Genomic DNA, 22,263 nt, shown 5'->3' on the forward strand with positions numbered 1-22,263 from the left:
TACAAGTCACTATAGTTGCACCTGGGCTGGGTGTGGTTCTTCTACTGAGGTCTGGGTGTGGTTCCCTTAATGAGGGCTAAAGGGATAAAAGGGAACAAAGGCCAAGGCAAACTGTGGCTGTTTATCTGTGTTATTTTGTGGTTCCTTCTCTGAAGTTCCTGTTCCGTGCCGTTGGAGTTTTCAACCCAGCTTTTTCAGACAAGTGGGAGGTGAAAACTCTGGGACTTGCTCTTTGCTCCAAAGATTCACAAGGACTCCTGAAACGTCTTTGCTCATTCCAGGTTGTCTTTGTTTGTTTTTTCCTGTGTTTTTGTATGCGGCTGAAGTAAGCCTTGCACTCTCATTGTTTTCGGACACTAAGAACTGTTTTTGAATAACCCTTTTTTGTTTATCTAATACAAGTTTGCTGATTAGCAGAGCACGTGTGTGTTTGATTTATTTTCCTTGGACTGTTACACATTGCCTGAGCCCAGTCAGGCAGAACAGGTAGTAATGAAGTACAATTAACTGAACTTAAGGTTTTTCCCTTAGTTTATTATCTCTGTTTCCAAATTAACATTATTTACAAATTACATAATAGATTACAATTGCTACACAAACGATATAATTACTAAGCCATACAAAACTCTGAAGACATGATTTATTTCAAAGGTGACTCAGATGATCACTTTAACTGAATTTTTAATTTTTCAAAGATCTTCTGTTCAGGAACAGAAGTCACTCACCTTAAACTACAGCAGCCAGTCAAGATAGACAAGACCAGTGCTGATGTTTCATGAGATGGAAGATCGTTTTACCTTTTAGTGTAAGGGTGTCAAACTCAATTTCATTGAGCGCGAGCGCCACATCAGGGTTGTGTTTGACCTTGGGAGCCTGGAGTGGGCTTGGCTGGAGTGGATCTAGTCATCTTGAGGTTGTGTTGGGGGTGCCTGTGGTGGACCTGTGGTGAAAATGGGCTCCCAAGCTCCACTTTTGGCCACTACAGCCTCCTGGAGCCCTTTGCCAGCAAAAACAGAGCTGCTGGGGGCACACGCCTCCCCCGTACTCCGTTTTTGGTAGCAAACGCATCACAGTCTGTTCCTCCTCTGTTTCCATGAGCCGAATCCGGATTGCAGGCCTTAAGTTTGACACCCTTGTTCTAGTGCTATGTGAAATGTATCAAAACAAATCTTTGCATAGCCATAATAAAGAACTCTGCACTTCTTCATTACAACACAATTATGACACCAAAGATCAGAACAGAGGATGTGTACTGCTGATGCTAAGTAGCTAACTGAAATGAAATAGCCTTTTCTCTATATTTAAACTTAGTCATTCTATTTATTTGCAATCCTATATAACCAAATACTGCATGTATCAGAAGAACGATGCTCACCATACCTCTAATTTATCTGTCCTGAGGAGTTTCTGTGTTGTAGTTGATCCAGAGACAGAGACAGGATTTCCAGGAACAATTACAGGTTGCGTGGGAACAATTTCTGTAGGAACTAATCCAACCCCAGAAGTAACGGGGGTTAAATATGGTGCAAAATTGAGTGCTGCATTAGATCCTATTGTTGGTCCTACTGGAAATGATGTCTGAAAGAGGGAATAAAAAGGAATTATAAATAAGTATACAGAAAGGAAAAATCAGCACCTTCTCTGTAATAATTTTAATATCAAAGTTCACTGGTTTATATTAGAGGAGTCCACAGACATGCTAAATTGAAATAACTCATATTTTGACTTGGTAGAATGTATCAACTCAGTGTCTAGATAGGGAGAGCTTGTGTGTGCCTTCAAATCGCTATGGCCGCGATGGTGACCTATGGCATGTGTGCCACAGGTGGCACGCAGAGCCGTATCGGAGGGCATGCAAGGCGTTGCCCTGTGTCAGCTCCAGTGTGCTAGCCAGCTGATTTCCGGCCTTGTGGAAGGCCCATTTCGCCCTGCAGAGGCTCCATGGGCAAATGGGCAAACAGGAAGTCCGTTTTTCCAAACTTCCGGTTTGCCCATTCGGCCACTTTTTCACCATCCTAGGCTTCAGTGAGGCCCATGTGCATGCGTGGGGCCCAAGGGAGATTCTGCGCATGGGCATGGGCAGTGTGGGGATATGCGCATGCGTGGGAGAAAGGAAGGGGTGCGGGCACATGAATGCATGCTAGCACACGAACACACACCCTTTTGGCACGCGAACCAAAAAAGGTTCGCCAGCACTGCACTATGGACTTCTGGTGACTGCTTGGAAAGCTGCCAGTTTTCTTGGCCATGTCATCCAGATGATTTTATACCTAAAACCAGATTAAAACTCCTGGTTTCTCACTTAATACCCTAACCACTACCCCAAATTTCTTACTATTTTTACTTTTAATTATTTTTATATTTCAAAAAGTTTCTGGGTCACTTTAAGATTTTCATATCAGAGACTACATTTTTATAATTAAATATTCACCAATCCCCATAAATAAATTAGAAGGATATGCAAATACTATATATTTATAAATATATGTGTATACAGTGGTACCTCTACCTAAGAACACCTCTACTTACGAACTTTTCTGGATAAGAACTGGGTGTTCAAGGTTTTTTTTTACCTCTTCTCAAGAACCATTTTCCACTTACAAACCTGAGCCTGCGAAACTAACCAGAAAAGGCAGGGAGAAGCCTCCGTGGGGCCTCTCTAGGAATCTCCTTGGAGGAAACAGGGCTAGAAAAGGTGGGGAGAAGCCTCTGTGGGGCCTCTCTAGGAATCTCTTGAGAGGAAACAGGGCTTGAAAAGGTGGGGAGAAGCCTCTGTGGGACCTCTCTAGGAATCTCCTGGGAGGAAACAGGGTCTCCATCCTCCCTGTGGTTTCCCCAATCACACACATTATTTGCTTTTACTTTGATTCCTATGGGAAAAATTGCTTCTTCTTACAAACCTTTCTACTTGAGAACCTGGCCACGGAACAAATTAAGTTCGTAAGTAGAGGTACTACTGTATGTGATAAGCAAATGAATATATTAATTATTCAATTTAACCGAATCTCACTCTGTTTTTCTTTGTAGCTTATCCATAATGAATTGGCTTGCCCCTAAAATGCAGAAAGTTCAACAGCTGGAATAAGATTACAAGCAGAAAAGGTTCATAAAAACAATTTGTTCATTTTTACTGCATAAAATTTGATGACAGCACCTTGTAACTTATAAATTAAAATGATAATAAGTGCATGCATTTATTATAATGTTAGTCAGATGTCAGCTATGAAGAATAAAGCATTAGGCTGGCATTTCATTAAAAGTACTGACCATTGGCTGAAGAGGTGCACCTGGGAATATAAATTGCATCTGCTGAGCCAGCATTGCTGCTGCGGTTTTCTGTTGGATGAGGTTGTTTCTACCATTAATTTCTAGCTGAGTTTTCAAATGTGTTGGCGGGTGAAGGTATTTGCAGTTCTCCCTCGTGCAACGACCCTGAAAACATTACAAAATGATCCAATTCGGGAAATTTTATAATGATCTGTTGTCGTAAAGCAGCTATTTCATATCCTCAAAAAGACCCTTTCATATAAATCAAACAGCGTGTTGGACTCAATAGCTCTGTTGACATTTCTCTGACACGTTACATGTCTATTACAGTGTCCCCCCGATTTTCACGGGTTCAAACTTCATGAAAAGTCTATACCACAGTTTTTCAAAAATATGAATTAAAAAATACTTCGTGGTTTTTTTCCCCTATACCACGGTTTTTCCCACCCGATAATGTCATATGTCATCGCCAAATTTTCATCTGCCTTTAATAAATATTTTTTAAAATAAACTTTAATAAATAAACATGGTGAGTAATAATCTGAATGGTTGCTAAGGGAATGCAAAATTGCAATTTAGGGGTTTAAAGTGTTAAGGGAAGGCTTGTGATACTGTTCATAGCCAAAAATAGTGTATTTACTTCCGCATCTCTACTTCGCGGAAATTTGACTTTCACGGGCGGTCTCGGAACGCATCCCCCGCCAAAAGCGAGGGAACACTGTATAATTGTATTATATACTGCTCAAAAAAATAAAGGGAACACTCAAATAACACATCCTAGATCTGAATGAATGAAATATTCTCATTGAATACTTGGAGTTATATTCTGTTATTTAAGTGTTCCCTTTATTTTTTTGAGCGGTGTATATTTTACCAACATTAGGTGGAAAGTATTACCATATCTTTTCTTTAATAATGCCCTGTAGATATAAAGTATTATGAAATAAAGTTCATCACATTCGATGAAGATTCTATATGCTATAAAGAGGAAGGATAAAGATTCTATATGCTATAAAGAGGAAGGATGAAGATTCTATGTGCTATAAAGAGGAAGGAAAGAAACAGAATAGGAATGCACTAAGATACAAATCATTTTCATTCATTAATTCATTCATTCTTTCATTCATTCATTTGACTTCTATGCCGCCCAATCCAGTTTGGAGCGGTTTACCTTAAGTTTGCATCTATTGTGTGCTCGTGTATTATTGCGGTTGAAGTTAAAGTAGTTATTGACAGGTAGGACGTTGTGGCAGATAATTTTGACAAGACGGAGTGGTTGTGGGTTTTGCCTCCCAAGGACAATTCCATGTGTCCGTCCATTACCCGGGGGGGGGGAATTATTGACCCCCTCAGAGAGGGTCCGCAACTTGGGCGTCGTCCTCGATCCACAGCTAACATTAGAGAACCATCTTTCGGTTGTGGCGAGGAAGGCGTTTGCCCAGGTTCGCCTGGTGCATCAGTTGCAGCCCTATTTGGACAGGGAGTCACTGCTCACAGTCACTCATGCCCTCATCACCTCAAGGTTCGACTGCTGCAATGCTCTCTACATGGGGCTACCTTTGAAAAGTGTTTGGAAACTTCAGATCGTGCAGAATGGGGCCGCGAGAGCAATCATGGGCCTTCCCAGATATGCCCAGGTCTCTTCAACACTCCGCGGCCTGCACTGGCTGCCGATCAGTTTCCGGTCACAATTCAAAGTGTTGGTTATGACCTATAAAGCCCTACATGGCATCGGACCAGAATACCTCCGTGACGGTCTTCTGCTGCATGAATCTCAGCGGCCAATTAGATCCCACAGAGTGGGCCTTCTCCGGGTCCCGTCAACTAAGTAATGTCGTCTGGCGGGGCCCAGGGAAAGTGCCTTCTCTGTGGTGGCCCTGGCCCTTTGGAACCAACTCCCCCCAGAGATCAGAACTGCCCCCAACCTCCTTGCCTTTTGTAAGTTGTTGAAAACCCACCTTTGCCGCCAGGCATGGGGAAATTGACTACCTCCCCTAACTACTTGGTTTATGTATGGTTTGATTGGGTTGTGTGATTATTTTATTAATAAGGGTTTTTAAATTGTGTTTTTAAATATTGGATTTGTGCATTGTTTATTATTGTTGTGAGCCGCCCCAAGTTCTCGGAGACAGGCGGCGTACAAATCTAATAAATAATAATAATAATAATAATAATAATAATAATAATTATTATTATTATTATTATTATTATTATTATTATTATTATTATTATTATATACTATGCTTAAGTCAAATCGGAGCCAACATAGTTCTAAATTGTCTAATCCCAAAATTTCAAGCCTGGTGGCATAAGTTATTCTGTTATAAACAAAGGAGTGGAGTACTCTTCTTGTAAAATATCTCTGGACCAGGGGTGAAATTCAGGAGGTTTGGATAGGTTCTATAGAAAAGGTGGCAGTGATTATGCACAGTTTGGAGAACTGGTAAATCACACCACTGACTGGCCCTGCTCCATCTCGCCCCTCCTACTCACTCCTTCTTGGGTTCATACACCCAGGGTAAACATGAGACACAGATGAGAAGCAACCAGGTTGGACACTAGAAGACTTGGCTGAACTTTTCTGTCTATTCTGTGGATGTGGCTTGGCCATGCCCATCAAGCTATGGCCACAGAACTGGTAGGGGGGAAATTTGAATGTTAACCCTGCTCTGGACTTGCTCATTTGTATTAATGTCCAATATACAGTGGGGGTTCCAGGCCGATGAGCTGTATTCAAGAATTGGTCCAGCAAAGGTTTTGTATGCCCTAGTTTGCAGTACAATATTATTGGAGAAGAAGCTTCTCAAAATTAGGTTAACAACTTTTAATGCCTTTTGGGCAATGCTGTTAAAATGAGCTCTGGTATTTAGATCAATTGAGATGAGTACTCCAAGTTCCTTGATAGAATGAGGGTCGTCTATGAGGTTGTATCCGCCCGGCTTATATTTGATGTTCTGATATTTTTTTGCCAATGTGTAAGACAGAGCATTTGTTGGTTGATATTTAGAGTTGCCGATTGTTTGACCATTCTGACACATAGTCAAGGTCTCTTTGCAGGGCAGCAGCATTGTCAGTGTGTTGAACAGTTTTACATCATCAGCGAAGATAATGCAGTTGCTTATGATATGATTGCAAAGGTCATTTATGTAAAATATAAAAAGTGTAGGTCCTAAAACGCTGCTTTGGGGGACACCGCTGCAGGGTTTGATAGGATGTTCCCTATTCTGACTACTTGTTGCCTGTTTGACAGAAACACAACTATCTATTTATGCAGGGATCCGGAAATGCTATAAGATTTGAGTTTTAAAAGTAGTCAGCCATGTACTACTGAACCAAAGGCTTTGCAGAAGTCTATGTAAATTGTGTCTATTGTTCTACAGAAGCAACTGTTCAAATACAAAACCGAAATCTTTGTGTATACAACATACAGTAACAATAGCTCCAGTAACAATTTTGCATAAAAATAAAGCAGCTATTGTAGTGGATTCTAGAAAAGGTTGAATCAAAAATCTGTGTACCCAGTAATCGGGGTTTTTTTTAGTTATATCTGTAATTTGTAACCTGATTATGTCAAAGCTAACGCTATCTTTAAAACAGTGATTCTCAACCTGTCCTTCATCTTTGATCACATTTAAATACCTTTGTGGCCACAGACCCCAAAGACTTAACTCAAGATTTAAATCATAACATTTCTTCGACCCTTTGCAGATCTCCGTGGACATTGGGCTCCCCCCCACAGGAATCCGCCGATTACAGTTTTAGAACCACCGCTCTGAAGGATTACTTCCTGGGAGGTAGCAGATATCTCTTCTCTCCTTATTATCATCAAAATTTAATTTAATTTAATTTAATTTAATTTGTCAAACAATTATAGGGTGATAATTTGTACAAATAAAAGATTAGATAAGTAATGACAAAAAGTAACAAAAGAAGACAATAGGACAGGGACGGTAGGCACAGTGGTGCGCTTATGCACGCCCCTTACAGACCTCTTAGAAAGGGGGAGAGGTCAATTGAAGATAGTTTAAGGTTAAAGGTTTTGGGGTTAGGAGTAGAAACCACAGAATCAGGTAGTGCATTCCAGGCGTTGATTATTCTGTTGCTGAAGTCGTATTTTTTGCAGTCAAGTTTGGAGCGGTTGACATTTAGTTTAAATCAATTTCGTGCTCATGTGTTGTTGCGGTTGAAGGTGAAGTAGTCATTAACAGGTAGGACATTTTGGTATATGATTTTATACCAAATAAAAAGCAATGTTATCTCTCAGGTGGGAAACAATAAGTATATTTCTAGATCTAGATTAAAATTGCAAAATGGAAAGGTTTCACTTAATTGGACATGAAATAATAATAATGTGACTTTTGGCAGAGTGTATCCTCTCACATATTCCTGGCAACAATTTCATATAGTATACCAGTACTGTACTACGAACCAACTATTTCTACTTGTATTGTACAGGCAGATGTTCCATAATACATCATAATTCACTGGATGAATCTAAGATTCATTTGCCTTTCGTACACTCCTTAAAACCCACCTCTGCCGTCAGGCATGGGGTAATTGAGACATCTCCCCCGGGCCTATACAGTTTATGCATGGTATGTTTGGTGTATGTTTTTGTTTTTTAATAAGGGTTTTTAGTGACTTTTAAATTATTAGATTTGTTGTATATTGTTTTATTGTTGTGAGCCGCCCCGAATCTACGGAGAGGGGTGGCATACAAATCTAATAACTAAATAAATAAATAAATAAATAAATAAATAAATAAATAAACAAACAAACAAACAAAATTTACTTTTATCAATAATATATCTAATGATAAATTTAGGCAGGAATTCAGTTGTAGCCAATGAGACTTCTTCTCTTGTGGACCGAAGAGGGACCTAAGATCAGAACCCAGAGAATTCCTAATTATTCAGTGAGACTGAGACACTATAAAGCACAGCATATTTACATGTTATGTGAATATGAAGCAAGGCAATATGTCTTTGAATCATACTTAATATCCAGCAACTCCTACAGTCTTCTTAGCAACATTTTCAGAAGTAATTGGCCACTGTCTTTAGAGCTGAGAAGGAAGGACTAAGTCTTCCAGCTGACTTCCATGCCTAAGGCAGGTCTAGATTTCAGGTTGTCTTCTTCTAGATTTTGACCAACATTTACTAATCAGTAATGCATTGACTGAATTACTCATAAAAATATCTAAACAATTACAAACAGTGACCTATTTACTGTAGGAAAGTTCTGTAGAGATGAGGCCTCGGTAAGAGGCCTCACCTCTACAACTTAATTTAGATTTGGAAACTAAACTGAGCCAGACTCAACTGGCAATGGGGTGGGATAGCAATAAGGAATTCCTAGTCCACAAAGCTATGAAACATCTTGGAAGTAAACCATAGCAGACCAGTTCTATACCATTGTTGAGAAAAGTGACTGGATTTTAGTCATTCAGGGATCAGAACCAAAGCTCAATACAGTACAAAGTTATGTTTACAATATCTCCTCCTTCTAATGCATGCATTCTTACCTTTAGGGAATCAAAGCAGGCAATCACTCTTCCGCTTTCAACTTGGCAACTTTTGGATGGATGTGCAAATTTACATTCCTCGTCAGAACGTGAACAAGTGCCTCTCTGAAACTGCCTGCACACTTCTAGTGTCAGCCATTTTGTGTCTCTCACTGGAGCAACAATCGAAGCCATGGTGTAAAACTGCTTTCGATTTTGTGGATTGTTAATGAAATAGCCTTTGTTTTAAAACTCCAGAAAGCTAAGAAGTTCCTTTCAATAAAACAAGGCGTAGCTTAAGAAAATCCAATGCATACAAAGATGATGTACAAAGCAGCTATTGTCAGTGAACATTGTAGTTATCAACCAATATATGCCATTTGTTCACTTTTGTCTGCAAAAAATTCATGCTCAGTAGCATTTCTAGCCAACGTTCATGCTACTGGGGGAAAAAAACTTTGTTTTCATACAATGGCATTCTTTTATATATTTTTTGGCTGTAGTATCCTCTTTGTTGGTGTTAAGTAGGTAGGAATTGCTACAGATTCAGCAGTCTTCTTGTTTAGTTCAATATTTTTTTCCACGTTTTGTAAAAGCTGGAATCGGATATACAAGTAGCAGATGCTATAGTTGACTTGTAAGGTTAAAACCACTATCTAGCCGTGAGAGATGATCATGAGAACAACAAAGTTGTTGCTGTACAATGACTACATAAGGCACTTATAGTGCAGAAACCTGTGAAAACAAAACAAAAAGTTATTCAAATAATATATGAATATCAGTTTTTCTAGAAAATATTCTAGAAATGTAACTACATTTGCAATCAGCCACATATTTTAAAAGCCCAGAAAATAAAAAGACAAAATGCACAATACAATAATCCAGTAAAGTAATAAAATGACATTCAGAATAAAGCTTTTCTCATCGGATTTATTCAATTTTGGGGGGTAAAACCCAAGCTGTCGGTGGATTAAGATTTTAATATTTTTATGCATTCTGGAACACCAGGAATGGAATGTTGATGGTAACAAGTTTTAAATACAATAATTGAGCCTTTTAATTTGGTTATATTGTGAATGGATATGCTGAACATTGAAAAGATTCATTAAGTTTCCATTTCTTCCATGTGCGGTACAACCTTATAGAGGCTCACAATATCACTAGATACAATATTTGAACTGCAGCACTATTTATGATACAGTGGTGCTTAAAAGTTTGTGAACTCTTTTGAATATTAATATTCTGCCTAATACCTATGGATCACCTCCTCCAATTGAATTCAAACTGGCCTATTTGATAATGTAGAGGATTCCGTGTTGATTTACACATCCATGCAGCTATAGGGAGCCACTTCTCCAAAGCAGCATAAAACTGGAAAATGGGCTTCATTGGAAATTATTAAAAACCAAAACTTTTTCAAGAGCCGTTCATTATCTGCACCTCTTGTGGTTTTCTTTTCTACTTCAGTTTTGTTTTTATGAATTGAATTGTTCGGAAACTTCAAATCGTGCAGAATGCAGCTGCGAGAGCAATCATGGGCTTTCCCAAATATGCCCATGTTACACCAACACTCCGCAGTCTGCATTGGTTGCAGATCAGTTTCCGATCACAATTCAAAGTGTTGGTTATGACCTATAAAGCCCTTCATGGCACCGGACCAGATTATCTCAGGGACCGCCTCCTGCTGCACGAATCCCAGCGACCAGTTAGGTCCCACAGAGTGGATCTTCTCCGGGTCCCGTCAACTAAAGAATGTTGCTTGGCGGGACCCAGGGGAAGAGCCTTCTCTGCGGCGGCCCCGGCCCTCTGGAACCAATTCCCCCCAAAGATTAGAATTGCCCCCACCCTCCTCGCCTTTCTTAAGCTGCTTAAAACCCACCTCTGCCGTCAGGCATGGGGGAATTGAGACCCTCTTGTAAAATATTTAAGCTTGCATATTACAACAGCTGCAAGGATTGTATTTGCACAGAACTGGAAAAATCCGCAAATACCTGAAGACAATGAAATCATCAAGAAAATATACAACTGTGCAGAGATGGACAGATTGACAATGGAGCTTAATAATTGAAAAGAATCGGATTATTATGAAACCTGGACAAAATGGTACCAATGGACAAAAAAAAAGAAACTTAAAAGAAGCATTGAAATAAAATATTAAGAAATTCAAAAGCAATTAAAAGACAATATTGATAGGAATGTAGATATGATGTAGATTCATCTGTAAATATGATCACGTACTTTAAAAAAAAATGGGAAAACTTAATAAATAGATATTAAAAAAAAGAAAAGAAATGGACCAAGATGCAAAAATAAAGAGCTGGATATTACTCCCATATATGAAGAAGTCTGTAAAGAGCCAGTGAAAGAATAGAGATGTATATGGATCAGAGGGGTGTTTCTTTTTCATTTAAAAATGAGAAAGAGATGTTTTCAAAATATATACCGGATGAATTTGCCCATTGCAAAGAACCAGGGTGGTGCAATGGTTAGAGTGCAGCACTACAGGCTACTTCAGCTAAGGGTGGCATACAAATCTAATAAAATAATAATAATAATAGTTCAAATCTCACCACCGGCTCAAGGTTGACTCAGCCTTCCATCCATCCGAGGTGGGTAAAATGAGGACCCAGATTGTTGGGGGCAATATGCTGATTCTGTAAACTGCTGAGAGAGGGCTATAAAAGCACTATGGAGCGGTATATAAGTATAAATGATATTGCTTCTCTTTTCTTATGCAACCTTTTCTCATGCAACTCTGATGGTGAAAGATTGGTAAAGCGTTTAATGAATCTGCAATGGATGATAAGAATTTAACATCTCTTCAGTTTGTATCTTCAAGATAGATCTTGAAAGACTGTTTCCTTCTTCCTTTTCCTCTTTTAGATTAGATTAGGACATTGAATTTTGCAATCACTTATCAAGCCTAAACAGTTCAACTCTAATCTCTTATCCAGCTAAGTAAAAGAACAACAAAGAGAAAAAGTTGTTTGCTTTGGGCGCGTCACATACAAAGAACAGAAATGGATATTGTTTGAATATTGTGGCGTTGCCATTTCTGAGGAAATGAAATGGGTGATTGGGGAAAAAAATGCATAAAGTATCTAGGGGTCAATCTGGCCGATGTGTCATTTTAAAAGATCAGAGGCAGATTTGGTAGAAACATTCATAAACAAAACCAGAGTCTCTTAGGAACTAATCTGGTAGAAGTATGCCCTCAAGTACCTTTTGTAGAGAAATCTCTGGAGGGTGGAAATGAAGATTAGTTGAAGCAGGAAAATTAACAGTAGTGTTCAAAGGTAGTGAATGAATTGACAAGAGTCAACAGGTCAGAGTTGTGAAGAGGACTATTTAATTAGCAGGCCATGGTATTGGATAAACTGACAAAGTCCCAAAACAGAGTCGTGTGAATGGGAGGCTTGGGTCCAATTCCATCCAAAACTATATTGGACACAATATATTAGGTGTCTGGAATTTATTGTTGGACATGCAAGCTACATTCACAACTTTTCAGGCTAATATCCAAGACAGAATGAAAGATACAAGTTGGCCCTGTAAGAAAACTAAAATACTGGAGAGGCATTAAGGGGTAAGAAAACAATCTTGTTACACTCCCTTAAATATGGAAACAAAGAAGAGAAAATGTATTAAGAACTTTTTATGAGACACTAAAACTGCAGGAGTCACAAATGAAAATTATGATAACAGAGTAACAGAATTGGAAGAGACCTTGGAGGTCTTCGAGCCCAAACAGGAAACCTTACATACCGTCCCACACAAATATTTATCCAATCTCTTCTTTAAAACCTCCAGTGTTGGAGCATGTACCATCTCTGAAGGCAAATCTGATTCATTGTGTTCAATGTCAGAAAAAAATGTCCTTGGCTCTAGGTTGGATCTTTCTTTGGTAAATTTCCATCTGTTATTTCTTGTCTTGCACTTGGGTGCTTTGAAGGATAGATTCCCCACCCCCCTTCTTTGTAACAGCCTCTCAAATATTGGAAGACTGCTACACATGTTTCCCCCCAAATAAGACCCTGTCTTATACACCCTGAAATAAATGCTTGGCCTTATTGCCAGGCACTCAAAAGCCTGATTTGTCTTATTATCAGGAGATGTCTTATTTTGCAGGAAATAAGACTAGACATATTCAGTTCCTATAACCATTCATCATGTGATGTAGGCTCCAGATCCCTAATTACCTTTGTTGCTGTTCTGTGCACTTTTTCTAGAATCTCAGCATCTTTTTTCTATCATGGTGATCAGAACAATATTCCAACTGTGGCCTTACCAAGGAAATTTATAAAGGTAATACTATTTGAATGAGTGAGTGTGAGTGAGTGAGTAAGGGTGTATGATTTTTAAATTTGGTGTTTTAGATTGTTTTAAATATTGGACTTTTGCATTCGTTTTTGTATTTTTATATGTTGTAAGCTGCCCTGAGTTCTTAGAGAAGGGCAGCATATAAGTCCAATCAATCAATCAATCAATCAATCAATCAATCAATCAATCAATAAACCAATCAATAAACCAATCAATCAATAAATTTTAAGTGATTATGATACTATTCCTCTTTCTATGCAGCCTAGGACCATGTTGGCTTTTTTTGGCAACTGTAGTACACTCTGATTCATTCTTAAGTGGTTGTCTATTAGTAATTCTGATAGTTACTAATGTTGAGAGAGGTAGCACCACCTATAGGTAATCCTATCGGGGCTCTCCCCTCTGTAGCACTTATGCAGAGCATAAGTGATACAGAGGGCAGGGAAGGCCCTGGATTGCTGAATAAATGATCTTAGTTGAGAACTTCCTCTATAACTTGTGCATTTGGGGTTTCTTGCCTAAATGTAAAACCTTACTTTTCTCTCCCCTGAACTGCATTTCTGTCTTAAATCCAGTGTTCAAGTCTGTTGAGGTATTTCTGGACCTTGAGCCAATCAAGTGTTGGCTATTCCCCCTAGTCTATAAATATAGGAAATGGAACAACAGCTAAAGAAAGCCTATTTCAAACATTTAAAACTGGATGTTAAGTTTCAAATGTAACAATAATTAGCAATGGAACAGTATCATTAAGCTAGTTTCAAAATATATGACTATGTCAAGGCCATTCACAAATAGTAATGAAATCTAGTCTACATTCAAGGATCATATTACTAAATGGAATTTAATAGTAAGACTAAAAACAGATTTAAGAACTTTATATTGAAGGTATAACCAGTATAAGCAGAAATTATTGCCTAATATATAAGTAAAAGATCAATCTACAGGGATGATTCCATCAATTATTTTAGATTTAGCCAATTGCAATTAATATTTAAAATATATAATAACTTCTCTTTTAAAAAATCAATGTAGCACAAAGTGTTAATTTAGATGTGGTTACATCAGGGGTCTTCAAACTTGGCAAATTTAAGACTTGTGGACTTCAACTCCCAGAATTCTTCAGCCAGCGGATTTATATTATTAATTCATTGCAATACAGGACAGGAGATACTGTATATTCATTCTCAACAACAAATACACCCCTTGTTAGCAAAAAAAATGAACTATTCAAAGTTGCAAGTAAACCATTCTTCGATCTATAAGTAAATAGTACATATTTTTCTATTATCTAGGGATGTCTAACATATTTTGAATGTTAAACATATTTAAGTTAAAACACTGCTTAAAGCCCAACATTCTAATCATTTAACAATTTGTTTTGACTATTTTGGAAGCTGTGTCAGAAATTCATTTAAATATCAAACAGGGGCTTATTTTGAGTCTGAAACATATCCAGAATGATTGAGATATCCCATTTTGAACTTATCACAGGGAAGATCAGATTAGCCAATCCAACCCTGGAGCTGTTCAAAGTTAAAACAATCTAACTCATTGATGAATGGACTATCATGTATTTACACAAAACACTAATTCTTCCATGAATTAATAAAATTATACAACCTCAAGTAGCTTTAGGCTGCATTTATATTAATATAAGGCAAAAAGGGTTAAATTATTTGTAATGGTTTTTTTCCAAATTGTTAACTACTGTAAGTTAGAACTTAGACCTGATTCCTGATTCTTCATATTGAGTCTACCACCTTTTATAAAAAATTAAAAAATCATTGCTTTATGGTCAGATGCACTCTGGGAAGGATTAGTAATCAGGATTTGGAAGTTATCAGTAAGTCTGGCATTTATTCAGCAGCTTTATTTCTATCAACACTTCCATTAAAGAAAATAAAAGACAGAGCAGATAATACTATTGATAAATGATCAGGTAACATTATTTCTCACTTAAATCTGCCATAACACTGGCTTGATTAAAGAGGAGCATGTAAAAACTGACATTTTCCCCCGTAAAGCAATATGAAATCTATGAAAATCATGGTGAAATTATAGCCCAAAGAAACACATTCAGTTCTTAAATTTATGCCTTCTATTTTACTGTATTGGTATATAGCTACTACTATAAATCAGCATTGATCCTTAGCATCTTTAAGCCTCTGAGATATTGAATCTTATGAACAAATATTCAAAATACACATTATGAATTCACCTATGTTTACATGACATTTTCTTTATACAACTTTATATAGATTGTCAATGTTTTCTGGAGGTTAAAAAAAAAACCCCAAAACAAATTGATCCAAGTTTTAAGTGAGAAAAACAAAAGACACTGTTCAAGATTCAGGTAGAAAATGCAATACGTAAAAGAAAATTAGAAATATTTCTGTAAATGCTGTCAGAAAAAATAAAAGGCTTATTTTCTACACAGAACAATTTAAATTGCTTTGACAGAATTAACTCTCACATACAGATTGCTCTTAGGAGAAATCTCTTTTCCTTAAATTCTTGCTCCAAGTAACACATATGGTGTGCAGCATAGTGCAGCAAACTCTATAAACATTCAGTAATGTATTTTTTTAATCAGCCTCCTACCTGCCTTTTGTAGCCGTGTCTAATCGGCACTCCCATGAAGCAAGCCAAATCCTCTAATGTAGGAGCAGCCATATCTTTTCAATTGCATCATCCTGATGATGCGCAAGTTTCCGTGGAATAATTATCATGCTTATTTTTCTCCCTCCTCCAGCGAAAAGCTTTATGCCTTATCTGGGGATTTCCCTGTAGCTGGTGATGAAGCAAAGAGGGCCTGGAGAGTCTGCTGGTAAAAGACTGCAGCCTTTTCCCTTCTAGCAAAATTTCCTCCCAAAATACAGTCCGTAGCCAATTAGGTGAAAGCTTTGGCGCTCTGCTGGTCTTAGCAACTGATCCGCAAGGCAGTGACTGACAAGGCAGCAGCAGAACTTACTAATGTGAAAAAAAGGAACATCTATGCTAATAAAACAGAAATATCCCTTCCCCTTGTTGGTGTTTTGAAGAATGAAAGTGATACAATAATGAACAGAAATGTACCAGTAAGTGGAAGGAAGGAACCCAAGTGCTAAAGCACTGATTTATCAGAATTGACAGTTACACAACAGAAAAATATATACATATTAAAGGAAATAATTAGATTTAAACCTGGAATAGCTGCTTTATCTAAAATTCAAGTATCTTTTTTGTTGATAAGCATTTCTTTTGGCACTTAAATGCACTGCAGCAAATGATTATGAAGAAAAGATGCCCTGGTCCTCTGCTGAGGTTTGTTCATGCATAATTAATCCAATTAATCCAAGTGTAATAACTTTTAACTTTTAGAGCAATACTTCGGAGATCGATCATGTGACTTTGGAAAGCCAGATAATTAACATCCACTTCATTTCAGTATATATATTAAAACATATATTTCCTCTTTTTTTTTTTTACTATGCAATATGTTGAAAAGGATTCTGGTAATATTTAACATTAGATTTTGCCCTAGGAATATTAAAAAGCCCAGAGAGCTACAAAGTGCCCTTTTCATATTAATGTTCCGCATAACATTATTTTCCAGCAATTCTTAAAAACCATATCTAATGATTATTCTATTATTAGTAAAAGATTTTTGTACTATATGTTTAACTCATGTTTAACCCATACATGCCTATTTAGAGCTTATTGTATCTTTTTTTTTAAACTGTCCCCACCTCAAAATATAAGGAATTTGAGCTGTTTTACCCTAATGGGATTAACATGTCCAACTCACTCCAGAGGAAGAGGCCTATTTCAGATTCCATCTGCCAAATAATTTCTGCTTTTCTGCTGGGGGCCCTGCCCTCCAAAATATTCGTCCATTGGAGATGGGATCTTAACTCCACTTCCTGGCCTTCCAGAAGAGCATTAATCAATTCAATCAGAATAGAACTGGAAAGGATCTGGGAGATCTTCTAATCCAAACCACTGCTTAAGCAGGAGACCTTATACCAGTGATGGCGAACCTATGGCACGGGTGCCGCAAGTGGCACGCAGAACCATATCTGCTGGCATGCGAACCGTTGCCCTAGCTCAGCTCCAATGTGCATGTGTGTGCCAGCCAGCTCATTTTTGGCTTGCACAGAGGCTCTGGGAGGGTGTTTTTGGCTCCTAGGGAGCCTCCAGGGGGATAAGGGCGTTTTTACCCTCCTCCGGTCCAGGAAAGCCTTTGGAGCCTAGGGAGGGTGAAACACGAGTCTACTGGGTCCACCAGAAGTTGGAAAACAGGCCTTTTCCAGCCTCCGGGAGATGTGGGGAGCTGTTTTTGCCCTCCGCAGGCATTGGATTATGGGTGTGGGCACTCACACATGTACAATAGTGTGCACACGCTTTTTTGGTACCCGATGAAATAAAGGTTCACCATCACTGCTCAATACCATTTCAGACTAATGGCTGTCCAGTCTCTTCTTAAAAACCTCCATCAATGAAGCATCCATAACTTCTGAGGATAAGCTGTTCCACTGGTTAATTGTCCTCACCGTTAAGATGTTTCTTCTTAATTCCAGGTTGCTTCATTACTTTAACAATTTTCATCTGTTGTTTCTTCTTTTGCCTTCTGGTCCTTTGGAAGATAAGTTGATGTTCTTCTTTGTGGTAACCTCTCAGATTCTGGGAAACTGCTATCATGTCACCCTAGTACTTCTTTTCTCCAGACTAACCAAACCCAAATCCTCAAACTACTCATGTGTTTTAGTCTCCAGGCCCTTAATCATCTTAATTGTTTTACTTTGCCCTTTTTTCAAAGTCTCGACATCTTTTTTGTAATGTGGTGACCAAAACTGGATGCAATATTCCAGGTGTGGTCTTACTAAGCTTTTGTAAAGCAGTGCTAATACATCACATGGTTTTAATTCTATACCTGTTTATGCAGCCAAGGATTGTATTAGATTTTATGGCTGCTACCTCACAATGCTGACAAGTGATTGTCAATTGGAACACCAAGGCCTCCCTCTCACAGTTAATGTTTTTGGGACAGGTTTCACTTAATCTATACTTGTACTTTTGGACAAATGGACAAACTGGAAATTTGGAAAACGCAGTTCCGGTTTGCCTGTTGTACTGTTTTTCGTAATCCAGGCTTCAGAAAGCTTTCCTGAACCCTCCAAAGTGCAAAAAACAGCCCAATGGGCAAATTGGAAGTTCATTTTCCGAAGTTCCCGATTGCGCACTTGTTGAGTTTTTTCACCGTCCCAAGCTTCAGTGAGGCCTGTGCACTTGTGCAGGGATGGGGAGGATTGGGCACATGCACAGTGGGAGGAGCATGCATCTGTGAAGGGGAGGAAAGGGGTGTGGGCATGTGCATGCATGCTAGCACATACACACAAACACACACACACACTTTTGGCACTCGAACCGAAAAAGGTTTGCCATCAGTGATATAATCCATCAGGTCCTAGTGATTTTTATTAATCAAAATCAAACAGGTATTTTCTTACTGTTTTCTTATTTTAATTTTTTATTTCTAGTCTGTCTTTAAGGTTATTGTTTTGGTAGGTTGGGTTATAATTTATTTTCCCATAATGACTGATGCAAAGAATGAGCTAAGAAGCTCTACTTTCTCTCTACTGCCTGTTACTTCCTTGCCATCTTCTTTCCTTAGTGGACTATTTCCTTGACTTAATTCTTGTTGTTTATATGTGGAAAGAATTTTTATTATTATTATCTTTGATTTTTGTTAAAAGTCTTAGTTCATTCTGAGCTTTTGCCTTCCTGATTTCATCTGTGTAGAGATTCGGGCTATTTGCTTGCGCGAAAGAAGGAACAGACAAAGGAACAGTTCAGCACCTTTATTTCCCCTAGCTTTTTGCAATATGAACTACCGGGCAGGCGGCAGGGCCACTGACATCAGTCTATTTCTCCCGCCGCTAGATCATCCAATCAGTGGCAGCCATGCAAATCTATGCTCGTTACATTGGTACATAACACCACTGACATTCTGCCTTAGTTAAATGTCCCCCTTTCCATTTTTTCTCCTTGTTTTTTGGTCTTTCAGTTTATCAGAGAGAAATTTGCGCCACCAAGCTGGTTTCTTCTTGGATTTCTTGTTTTTGCTTTTCACCAGTACAGGTAGTCCTCAACTTACAATATAGATTAGATTAGATTAGATTTATTGGATTTATATGCCGCCCCTCTCCGCAGACTCGGGGCGGCTCACAACAATGGCAAAACAGTACATAGTGACAAATCTAATATTTACCAATCTAATTAGTTTTAGGTTAAAAAATCCATAAAAGCTACAACAATATATATAAAAAACAAGCACACAATCATACACCAAAACAACTTGGGCAAGGGGGAGATGTTTCAATTCCCATGCCTGACGGCAGAAGTGGGTTTTAAGGAGTTTACAAAAGGCAAGGAGGGTGGGGGACAATCCTAATCTCAGGGGGGAGCTGGTTCCAGAGGGTCGGAGCCACCACAGAGAAGGCTCTTCCCCTGGGTCCCGCCAGACGACATTGTTTAGTCAACGGGACCCGGAGAAGGCCAACTCTGTGGGACCTAACCGGTCGCTGGGATTCGTGCAGCAGAAAGCGGTCCCGGAGATATTCTGGTAATATAGTCCATTTAGTGACCGTTCAAAGTTACAACAGCACTGAAAAAAGAACTTATGACCATAATTCTTATTTACAACTATTGTAGCCTCACCATGGTCATGTATCAAAATTCAGATACTTGGCAACTGACTCATATTTATGATGGCTGCAGTGCCTTAGGCCTGTGTGATCAGCTACTGCCAGCTTCTGACAGTCAATGGGGAAACCAGATTCACTTAACAACCATTTTACTAACTGAACAGCTGCAGTGGTTTTACTTAACAACTGTGGCAATAAAGATAATAAACTGGGGCAAAATTCACTAAAATGGTCCACTTAGCAACATACATTTTGGGCTCAATTATGATGGTAAGTCGAGGAGCTACTTTGTTGTGGTGGATTGAGCTTTTATGATTATATTTTTCAGTTTTTCAAGCTTTTTGAGTTGTTTTCCCTTTTAAGATTTACATCCATGGAATCTTTCCTATTCTCTCTCTGACTTTGTTGAAGCCAGCTCTTTTACAGTTTAAGACACTGGTTGGATTATGTTCTATTGCATTATATTGAATTCCAAAAAAACATTGTCACCCTCATCCCAAATTCTGGCAACCTCAACTTCTCTATTAAATCCAGTATAGCTTTTCCTTGTACCCTCCTCTACCTTTGGATGGCAACGTTGTTAGCTAAGTTGGCTAGGTATCTGTTTGATCTCTCACTTGCTGCAGAGTTTGTCTTCCAGTTGATATCAGGATATTTAGTCTCCCATTACTACTGTGGTATGCTTTTTATTTATATTTGTTAATTGGTTAGCAAAAAGTTCGTATATTTCTTCTGCTTGGTTGGGTGGCCTGTAGTATACATGTTGTTCTTTTTTCCTTTAATATTGATCCATATGCATTTTAGGTGGCTTTGTGCATATCTATAGATTATGCATATCTCTGCTGGAAACCCATCAATCTAATCTAAGTATGCATAGATTGCAAAAATAATTAACAAACCAGTAGAAGGCAATGGCAAACTATTTCCATATTGTTGCTAAGATATTAAATCACTAAGCACTGAGCTCAACTCAAAAAACACTTTGCTCTTTTAACATAATGGACATTTTTGGAATGGAACAAAATAAGAAACTACACAAGACCTTACAAAACAAGATGAAGAAGTCAGAAAAAGATTCTGAAAATAGCATAAACGAAACTAAAACTTCTATCCAAGATATTCACAAAATTTATACTATGAAAATCTCTTATGGATGAAATTTAGAAGGAATCTGGTAGTTGCTTTTCTCATTACCCTTAATTAATATTAGTAATCTTAGTTATCCCCAGAAATTGAAGGAGAATAGAATGAAAATGATTGGAAGGAAGGTTAAATTTTGGAGACAAAGTAGGAAATCTGGTTTTGTTCAAAAAATGGGAAAGTCAATCAATTTGTATCAAAATCATATCAATATGAATGAAAATTAAATAAAATGTTCTCTCTTCATGATGTAAAACTATTACATTAATTACAGATTGAATAACTATACTTGGCTGAAGTTCCAATAGAAACTTGAATTATCTTGCTAAATTCAATAGCGAAACTATGCTTTCCATGTTTTTTTCAATAATCTTACTATCAAATACAGAATATTAAACTTGTATTCTATATTCAAAACAATTGGTCAATCGTCAAATATGAATGCTTTATTGCAGGATATTTAGACCTTAGAACTACAGAAGAAACAACTTCTAGATATGAACAGATACTCACCATCTTTTTATTCAGCCCTGGTCTGTGCTTTATACCAGGGGCCTCCAACCTTGACTTCAACTCCCAGAATTCCTCAGCCAGGAATTCTAGGAATTGGAAGGCCACAAATCTTAAAGTTGCAAGGTCGAAGACCCCTGCTTCGTACAGTTTGATAGTCACTCTACCCCAGAAGACAAATATTCAGGGGGTTTTTTCAATTTCTTAGGATTGACTTTTTAATATAAATATACAAGTATTAAGGCACTTAGGGTCTCCAAAGAATATTCCAATAAATTATATTTACAAGTATGGTGTTAGAGCTGCCAGAATGAAAATCTTTGTAACTACAGTTCAAAAGCAAATTTTAATTCCAATGAAAGGGTATTAATGTACAATAATACAACATACAATACAAAGAAACAATTAAATGCGCAAACTGAAGTGAGATGCACTGATTTATTTTCAAGGAATATCATTAGAATGTGAATGGAAAAATATCAAAAAGACTCTAACTTTGGGTCTTTAGCATTCTGCATCGCTCAATTATACAAACTCAGAGAACAGAACAAAACATTAAAATCAGTGAACTATTTTGTTGGGTAATGGCTACCTTCTTTTTCAAGTAACAGTGTATCGATGCAGAGAATAAGTTGCATCTGTATCCTTGCAGATATAAGTTTTAATAAAAGATTTGTCAGGAAAAGAATATGTATCATTTGCATGATACAGTAAATCTTATTAAAACTTATTAATGAACAAGCAATTAGCAATTCCCATGAGTGTCAATTGTTAATAAAAGAAAGACAAACTATATTTTGTTTTGTATTTTTCTCTAGTTTGTTTTAGGAGGAACAA

General features: G+C 37.9%; 1 protein-coding gene across 8 annotated transcripts in view; it reads right to left on the bottom strand.

Moving 5' to 3' along the window:
* MBNL2 (muscleblind like splicing regulator 2) overlaps positions 1-22,263 on the bottom strand; it is a 65,512-nt gene that overhangs the window by 39,022 nt on the left and 4,227 nt on the right. For all 8 annotated transcript variants that reach the window (XM_070751283.1, XM_070751284.1, XM_070751282.1 and 5 more), the window contains exons 2-4: positions 8,792-9,505; positions 3,268-3,432; positions 1,381-1,578 (exon numbers count right to left, since the gene is read on the bottom strand). In XM_070751283.1, the coding sequence (XP_070607384.1) occupies positions 1,381-1,578; positions 3,268-3,432; positions 8,792-8,965 (537 nt within the window). In that variant the 5' untranslated portion in view covers positions 8,966-9,505. The remainder of the gene's footprint in view (positions 1-1,380; positions 1,579-3,267; positions 3,433-8,791; positions 9,506-22,263) is intronic.

Source organism: Erythrolamprus reginae, chromosome 4 (assembly GCF_031021105.1).
Source record: "Erythrolamprus reginae isolate rEryReg1 chromosome 4, rEryReg1.hap1, whole genome shotgun sequence".
Taxonomy (NCBI): domain Eukaryota; kingdom Metazoa; phylum Chordata; class Lepidosauria; order Squamata; family Dipsadidae; genus Erythrolamprus; species Erythrolamprus reginae.